Raw genomic sequence first — 9,609 nt, 5'->3', positions numbered from 1 at the left:
AATCTCTGACTGGAGTACTTTAGCACTTTGATTATCAAAATTTAAGGTTGGATATGGGATGTCTCTTTGACCGATGATTTTGTGGCCATTGATTCGAAAGTCTAGGATTATGCAATCTTGATGATTTTTTAGGAAGCCCCCTTAATCGTTGTATTTCGTCAGATCAACGGTTCATATCACTGAATATAGACTCAGAAGAAATGGCTTCAGTCGCGATGTATATACTATCTATACATCGAGTTGTATTCCAGCGAACCTGTATAATAATCCAGCTATCCAATCCAGATTCTCGAAGAATGCTCTGGCAGGATCTCTTCAAGACTCAATAGCCAGTATAGTAGTCAGCGGGACCACTCTAAAATGTGGCCCTACTGCGTATATGAACCCACCCTAGGCGATCCAAACCATTAATCTGATTAATTGTCAAAGCTGATAAAATGCTTTCCGTTTGACGGACACAAGTTTTCATACCACAAGCCGTACACAACGGGCCCCACATATCACATGTGGAAACGAGGTACATGTGTTGAAGATCGCATCCGCACACAATCCTAGTTGTGGAAGCCACCTATGAGAACTTAAAATGGCTTATCGTATAAATCATAAATAGAAGCTGATCGATGGTCCAGATTATATCCAAACATGTAGAACATCCGATGATCGTATAGTTCACATTTTTGAGGCAAGCCATCTATCTTTTCAGATCTCCCGATAAGCGGATCCGATCTATCACTGCCGATAAGAGTTGTACGAGGCAAGTGGACTACGATTCACTGAGGTCCCGTGGGACACCAATGCTTTTTTTCCCCCTCCTCTAACGGGAGCGGACTAGGTGCTGCCCTGGCCTCACAAACGACAGTGCAGTCCTTAACGTGGGATCCACCTCGGTATATGTATTTTATATCCACACCGTCCATCCTCTTTTTCAGATAATTTTAGTCGTGATATTGAAAATCAAATAGATCCAAATCTCAGACAGACCACACTATAGGAAAGAGTAGTGATTGACCATTAAAATCTTATTGTGGCCCAAAAATGTTTTAGATGAAGATTATATTTACTTTTTCCCTTTATCAATAATTTTTTAACCTTATCATAAGGTTGGAGGCTAATAAAAATTACATAAACATTACAGTGGACTCTAGGATGTTTTTAATGGTGTAGAATTCAATCATCACTATTTCTTATGGTAAGGCCCACCTAAGACTTGGATCTTTTTATTTTTCGGGATAATAAATAAAATGATCTGGAAAAATCGGATGGACAGTATGGATTTAGAATATATATCATCAAAGTGGGCCCCACAGTAAGGACCTCACCGTCTTGGGTGATGCCGTGGCAACACCCAATCCGCTGCCTCCTCTAGTTATCTTCTCCCTGGAAATCCTCAAACCTCTCAAAAACCACACCATTTCTCTCTTCCTCCTTCCTTCCATCAGAAAAACAAAATATCCTCGATTCCCAAAGAAATGACGAAATTGCCACAGCCATGAGGCAGAAAACCCTAAATTCCAGAAATGCCCTTGAATCCTGCACCTTCCAGCTCCACAGCTGGAATCCCTTCCACCTCCAAACCCTTCCCAAAGCCCTAGAATCCGATCTCTACATAAATTCCAGAAATGCCCTCCGCAACAAGAAGCCCTGCCTCTCTGATCGGGCCACCACCCCCAATCCGGCCGTCGATCTCGACCTGTCCAAGCTGACGCTCGCCGACGAGGACCGTCCCGCAGTCCCGCGGCAGCCGAAGCGGGAGAATCTCCGTTGGATCGCGCGGAAGCGCCGCCGCCGCGGGTCCCGGTCGGTGTCCGGTCGGAGCAGCGACCGGAGCGGGACCCGCCGGTGCTGCTCGGTCGGGGCGTGTGGCGGGGCGTCGGGGGCCTACGCCACGTGCTCGGATTTCCCGGTCCTGGTGGGGACTGACTCGAGCGGGGAGCTGTTTGTGAATGGTGGCGGGGATGCGAGCTGGGGGTCGGACGTGAGCGAGGCGCGGAATTCAAGGCAGAATGGCGGGAGGGATGCTGGAGGGGGCGGGGAGAGGGAGAATTCGGGCGGCGGTAATGGCGGGGGTGGGCCATCGCAGGGCTGGGTTTTGGAAATCCCCGGGAATGAGTCAGGGTACGGGAGTGAGCCAGGGTACCGCGGGGATGCTGAATTTGGGTACGGGGATGAGTTCGATGAGGAAGAGGATGACGGGCGGGTGTTGTTTTGGGGGGATCGATTGGGAGGTATGGTTTCGGGTCCTTGTTTTGGTTCCCTTCTTGCTTGAATCGAGTGTGTTTGATGTATATTTGGTGGGGTTTTATAAAATGTGATTATGTATATTTGGTGGTGATGTGGATTTGATCTCTCTTTTTGCTTCTGTTCTTGCTTGAATTGAAGGCTTTTACTGAATCATTAGTGGGCTTTTTTTTTCCTTGCTTGAATTGAATGCATTGAATGAATAATTTGATTTTTTTGGTGATTATGTTTGAGTGAACATTTCATTTTTTCTTATATGAGGTCCTCTAGGATTTAGATGCCAAGATCAATCTTGCTCAATTTGTTTTGTAACCCTTTTTTCTTCCCTTTTTATTTTGGTGATTTGATATGGCACTTGTTCATAGTGATTTTGTGGAGGATTGGTATGAGTGCTGATGGATTAGGATCAACCCTTTATTACTATAGAAGTGAGATTGAGCAGGTGCAATAGGGATGATGATGATAGCTTTTAGCTGTTTACAAAGTCCAAATCTAGTACATCTAAATAACCAACACCTGTATAATTTTCAGTCTCTCTGTTTCCTTGAAGCCTAATCTAAGAGCTTTTTACAGTGGCTTCTTAACGTATTTTTGATAGATTTGCAACAAATGCATTAAACTGTTGAGGAGGATTGGACAAAGTTTTGACCTATATTGCAATAGTGATTTTTAGTGGGGCAGAAGGGCGATGTAGCCTCATGTTTAGACATCATATGGTGCCTTTTGCCTTAAAATGGCTAGGAAGAATCCTGACAATATATTTATTTTGTTGTGTAGAACAAGTAAAACTAGAGCAATGATTTTCGTTTTAGCTTTTTTTCGATAACAAGCAAAATCATTAGAAATGTTTGATGGGCGAAAAGCTACAAAGGTCCACCAAGGCATGGATAAGAATCCTAAGACAGAGAAGAGAGAAGGACCCCCTCGCTAGCTAGGGAGTCCACAAAAGCTAGATCAATAAATTGAAGGCAGTGCATTATGATACGAGTTGGAAGCAGGAAAAACTGTTCACCTAATCCAAAGAAAGGATCCTGATTCCCGTTGCTCCATAACAAACATTGGATGACTAGCATTCACCTGCTTTGATCAAGTGAATTAGATTTCTTGCTTGTATATCTTTCAACGTGGCTACCTCTTTTTAATTTTCAACCAGTTCCACATTGAATGTTAGGTATTGGTCTACTCTGGTGTAAACAGCCAAATTCCTAACTTCCTATAAGGTTCCATGGGATTCATGCTACTGGGAGGTTTCATAGAAGTATAAGGATGTAATTCTGCTTGGAAATCCCAGTTATGATAAGGGCATGTGTCATGGGAAGTATTGGAACATTATATGTTAATTACTTTTCCTGTTGTTCTTCCTGAAAGCTCATCTTTAAATTTGTGGATGCTTCAGTTCTTGCAGAAAGATGTAGATTTGCTTGTTGATTTCTTTCATGGAAGTTGGTCCTCAATTTCCACTGCTTATCTAGGTGAGTATGCATTGATGTGTAAGTAGATGTCAGGAAAGTACAAGGGGTCATTCAGCCATGTTCAGCTCGCTGTTTTTAGTTTGATGCTTGAGAAGATTCTTTGTCATGGGAAACCCAAAAAAGTTTCTAGGTTCATGTAGACCTTTAACTCGTTAAATACGTAACTGTGAATACAAGTGGAGAGACACCGTTATCTCTGGTACCCACACTGTTGCAAACTGTTTAATGCAAAAGATGGAGGCTTACAGATCATCATGGGGAATGAGGATACATATGTAAAAATAGGAATTTTACATTGAAAATATCAAACAGCCCCAAAATGGAAATGCAAGGAGTAGGAATTTTGTGATGGAAGGTTCCAAATCCTACACATGCCGCCATGATGATACAACTCCCTGCTTGTAGATCTACCGTCCATTGCCATATGGGAGTTAGAGAAATGGGTTACAATTTCTCTACCCCAACTCAGGATCTAGTGTCTGTTGTTCCCAGTAGGCCCACATGGTAAGTGCTCTGATCATTGGAACTGACTACGCCAATGACTATAAGAAACTTAATATGAATGAATGATTTTGAGTCTATCTGTAAATGAATTTAGAACAATGAAAGTAAAATTCCAATGGCTCTCCTTAAAATCTAAAAATCAGAGGTTGCGATCACCAATGAAGAGTTATTTTGGTATAATGACTGACCCTCTGTCAGGTGGTGGGTCATGAGTCACAACAGAGGCAGAATGAAAGTCTTCAACAGCCCTGCCTTCCTCTGCCTCTCACTTCATACAATGAAGTGTCATAGAGAGACTGTGCTACAGAAAGCTCTAGGGGCTCCATCCATATGTCTACATGTTGATGTTATGATGTTATTCAAAAAATCAGCGTGGTTCAGAAATCATGCAGGCCATACCATAGGTAAAAATGGGATGAGGATGCCTACCATTTACGCATTCTTGGGCCAATCGAAGTTCTTGATCAGGCTGATGTTTTCTTCTTCCCTTCATCCTGCTGGGAAATTACTTTAGGAGTGGTTTGTATGGCATGTAATGTGGGCCCTTGGAAGTGTTGAATGGTGGGTGTCCTGATTCTTGTTGTTCCTGTGGTGTGAACAAGTTGTTTTGTAGATCAGCCTGATTTTAGGGCCTTCATCCTAACCAAGGCATTCCATAACAGTAACGGTGGCCGTTACAATAGGGCCATCACAGCCATTATGGCCCCTGTAATGGCCATCACGGATATATTTTTTTAATAAACCTATTTTGGCCCCACAATTGACTGTTATAGGGCCATTGCGGCTGTTATAGGACCATTACGGGGCTGTTACAAGTCAATTTTTACATAACAGCTGTTACGACCCTGTAACATGAAATAGTTACCACATTACATAACCGGTTTGGAATATCTTGGTCCAAACATAAGCTGGCAAAAATCATGGACAGAGTGGATGTTGCACACAGATTACGGTGGGCCCCATAAACAGGGTTTTGTGCATAGTCTCAACAATGTGGGTCCCTTTTACCTAGCCTACCCATGCATGACCCAAACGTAGGCTCAACACATGCGTCTTTTCGCACGTGCCAACTTGGCACATAGGCTGGAGATGTGATGACCTGCCCCTTTCTGGTGTCTGTCATCCCTAGTAATGGTAAATGACTGCAACTGAGTGTTCTCTTTATATTAAGGTTCAAATAGATTTAAATGTTTGTAGAGATATCTAATATTTTTTTATCTTTCAAACAAACAAATATATAATATTTTAAAATTGTCATCCATTGTTGGATATAGTTATTTGAGCCCATAAGAATAGGCATGCAATCTATCATGCTGAAGCTAACATAAACCTTGACCAGCTGAAGTCCCATGTCAAATGACATCCATGGGTTGCTACACTATTTATTTTTTTATTTTTTCCTTTCGCTCGAAACCAGCAGTTTCCCATCAATTTTCCTAAGTGAATAGATTCAATACCTGAATTTTATTTTATTTTTTGTAAAAGACGCATCTGCAAACAAGAATGAAGAAAAAACCTCCGTGATAATACTTGGAAGCAATAAGCAGAAACTGGAAATAAATAAGTTAGAATGTTAACAAAAGCTATTATTTATCTTACCTATAAAAACAGAACAAAAGAAAAAAAGAAGCTACAAAATTGTGCAGATGTCTCTGTTGCTAAAAATGACTGGCCTGCCCTTTTTTTTTTTTTTTTTTTTAATGCGAAAAAATCGTGCAGATGTCTCTGTTTGTGAATGTTCTTAGTGGCATTTAACCTGCCTGTATTCAGTCCAAAGCTATGTTTCACTTTGTAGTTCAAAATAGTTTCATAGTGGGATCGGTTTGGATGGTCATATTTAGACATCTATGTTTTCTGTCAGTTCATGCTAGTGATGACTCTGAACAGCTTCCCCAATATGGTTGAATGATTATCCGTGGGCATGTTATTCGTTCAATTTAAAATTATGAAAACAAAAGTCCATTTTTTGTTCTGCTTGATTAAAAAAAGTTCAATGTAAGAACATTTTAATCATAGTATCTGGAACACAATCACAGACTTACTGATTTGATTCTCTCAGTCCATATATTCTTAATCTTTCTCCTACTTTGTGGTTATTTTGTGGTTCCAGTGGGAAAATGAAATTTTGCGAATTTATTTCTATCAAAATGATAAATAAAATTTCACAAATCTGTGCCATTTATCTCCATGTAATGAAACTCAGACCACATGACTTGGCATTAGACCTGCACCCTTTTTGGACCTGGCAACTTTGGAAAACTGCAGTCATGAATACTATAGAGTAGGTTTCAGAAACTCAGGAAATGGTTGTTCGGTTCTTTACTTGATTATCATGTTTGACGCTCATGCCCAGATCACCATTCTTTCTTCTTCTTTACATAAAATGGTTTTTCTTTATTATGCTGATCTCTGGGTAAATCAAGAGAAGTTGGATGCCATTTTTAAGTGGTCAAAATGTTTCCTTCTCTTTTGAGTTTGTTTTGTTTTTCTTTGTCCCTCTCCAGTGTCTTTTCTTCTGGAAAAATGGTTGATTACTGTAGCTCCTATCTTCTCAGGTGTAAATGTACGTTTGGAATACTTCAGAAGGTAGCCAGCAACCAGTTGTAGGGATTAATAAGAAATGACAAATTTGTTGGCAATGCGAAAAGATAAAAGAAAAAAAAAGAAAGTGAAGTGTTTAATAGTACAGATGGATTTATTTTATTTTTTTCACTTTTTTCCCCGAGATAATCGGTGAGTAAGTGTGGTCCAGCTAGCAGCACATCATTTCCTGACCTTTGGTGTTATTTTTCTGTAATTTTACATTCAAAGTAGATAGTTGATTGATTGCATAAGTTTTATTTCTTGTCTTTCTTTCAAGAAATAGCTTATCTAATAGGGGATGGATGGCATTAACTAAGGGCCCTGAGTTAGATGAAGCAAATAATACCCTCCAGCTGTGGAGCAACTTTGTTATTTCAATTCCAAAATATTGTTACAGTTTCTCAAATATCTGTGAATTTATGGTAAATTTCAGCATATTCATGGGCTTGCTTTAACTTTCTGTTGCATGTTCGACAGTTTCACTAACAAGGTTTTTTAAAATTTTCAGAGACGGATCGCATGGATATAGTAGGTGGGAGCACGTTTTCAGAGCAAAAAACGCATCACAGATGCAGGCGTAAGAAGCATGATTGGAGGATGGTTTCTCCCCTGAGGTAACTTGGGTTACGTTTGGGTGCTGCCAGTGACCAAGGTTGTTGATATGGGCTAAGCAACTAAGCATGGTTGAGATACAAACATGACCTTTCTTTCTGATCCCGGCCATGAATAGCAGCACGAAGAGCGGGGAAGATGTGATCCGATTTGTTTTGGGCTGCATTTCCCATGCTGCCGCAAGCCCCGACTACATTAAATGGGCTTTGGAAGCCCCGCTGCTATCTTATGTCTTGAAAACAGTTTCCAGTGTGAAAGTGATAGAAATATGTATCTCTTACACTCTTCACAATTTCTGTGAGCTATTCCTGTCACATTACCAGTAACAAAAGTTACAGTTATTTTTCTCTTTTTTCTGTTCATTTCTCGTTGCTTTGCTTTCGTCCAAGTGCTCTATTCAGTGTTTATTGTTATCTATTCATTTCTTCTGGGAATAATAAATATCAGTATTATCACTGGGTGGCCCTTTTGTCTTTTCTTTTTGCCCTTAATAATGAAAACTAGCATAGACTTTACAAAACTATCAGCGATTCAGCATAGACTCTTCAAGGATTATAGAAGTTATTAAACTGTCTGTAGTTGAGTGAGCTGAACCCAAAAGAGGAATGCTATTTGCATTCCCTCTCATCTTCATGGTGCATGCCTGATGTAGCACAGATGTGTAAGTTCTGGGGATGTTCATCAGTCGTGGTTTCTGAGGTGATTGTGACGTAGCGAAAAATCTGGACAGCTGTACTTTAGATGCAATGCACTTATGGACTGTTAAGGCTGAGTCTTCTTCATGGGTCCCGAATGACATATAACCTGAATATTGCCATGTGGGTCTATACAAAACAAGATACGGATGTCCCGCACGCAGCTGCTTGAATGGCATTTGGTTGAAATGAAGAAAAACCATATCAGGCTATTGCCATTCTGCCGTAAATCAAGTCTGTTTTGACTTGAAGTGCGTAATCACTATAAACATACTCAGAATAAGGTGAAATGAGCTGTGTTAATTTTCATGAGTCTATCATATGGATTATAACACCATAAATGCGATGCTGGCATGAGACACTTGTATATTGGCTGGTGTAAATGAGAGTGAGACTTTGGCCAGTGTTGGGCCGATGTTTTCTTGTGTTGTTTGCAGAGGCGGATTCTATTGATTGATTGCTGCTGAAAGATGGTGTCCCGTTCACCTTTGGTAATACCGGATTGTGATCATTCTTTACTTTTTTTTAATAATTTCTGAAAAAAGGCAGGTGTAGATTTTTTTTTTTATCAGCATTGACAGTTTTCATGTGGTATAACAATCTGCAGGATATGGAAAACTGTCTATTCCATGGTGAAATTCTTGTGTTTGGTTTGTAGTGCAGTTTTCCATGGATTAACAGTCCAGTGTCGCTTTATTTTCGCTCAGATACATTGAATTTCCATTTCTTGACAGATTAGCTTGAAAGTGGAGAATCTATGCCGCTTTTTTTTTTTTTTGGTTATTGTATGAGTGTTATGTCACCATGTATTAGGCTGTTTCGTGCTGAACTGTGGCTGATACACCTGTACCATTTATGGGCGACACGGATATTTATCTGGCGATATGTACTGGTTTGATCACAACAGTTGTGGAAGGTGAAATGCCTGATTGAACTAAAAAAAGAGGCAACTACTGACATTTGACGGCGAGAAGTTCATTGGATTGTGTAGACGCCCACGTTTTAAATTTTCATTAGGACTAGGTGTTGGACATGGGCCCCCTTGTGGGCTACCACTGGTGGGTAGGTATCACACAAGTTTTCCTTTATATACCCTTTTTTTGGTTTCTCTATTATAATTTTCAGCTTCAAATTTCCAACCCTTCCCTATAAAAAAAAGAGAAGAAGAAGGGAGAGATATTATAGCCATAAATTTTGTTCATTTGGCTAATTTTTTTATGTGATCAGAGTCATTGATTGTAATCTGAAACTATCTTAACTGTATAATCAAAAGGGTGATTAGATCTTTGTTTCTGTAGTGGTTACATGGACCTAGATGTGCACGGTCTATCTTTAGCTTTCACGAAGGTCTCATCCCATGGGCTCACCCATTCAGTCCTACTATTTCAGTAGGGCTGTCAACGGGCTAAGTAGTGGTTACGCGGACCACTGAGCGTGAGCCGCCCATCTCCAGCTTTCGTGAAGGTCTCAAGAGTGTGTAGACCATCAGATCCCATGGGCCCACA

At 40.5% G+C, this 9,609-nt stretch overlaps 1 protein-coding gene across 1 annotated transcript; it reads left to right on the top strand.

The window, feature by feature from the left end:
- Nucleotides 1–1,387: 1,387 nt before the first annotated feature.
- Nucleotides 1,388–7,771, top strand: LOC131230905 (uncharacterized). Its single transcript, XM_058226925.1, has 2 exons — nt 1,388–2,225; nt 7,306–7,771. The coding sequence occupies exons 1-2, from the start codon at nt 1,490–1,492 to the stop codon at nt 7,413–7,415; spliced, it is 846 nt and encodes a 281-aa protein (XP_058082908.1). The 5' UTR covers nt 1,388–1,489; the 3' UTR covers nt 7,416–7,771.
- The last annotated feature ends 1,838 nt before the right edge of the window (nt 7,772–9,609 follow it).

Source organism: Magnolia sinica, chromosome 17 (genome assembly GCF_029962835.1).
Source record: "Magnolia sinica isolate HGM2019 chromosome 17, MsV1, whole genome shotgun sequence".
Taxonomy (NCBI): domain Eukaryota; kingdom Viridiplantae; phylum Streptophyta; class Magnoliopsida; order Magnoliales; family Magnoliaceae; genus Magnolia; species Magnolia sinica.
This window is presented reverse-complemented; position numbering and strand designations above follow the sequence as displayed.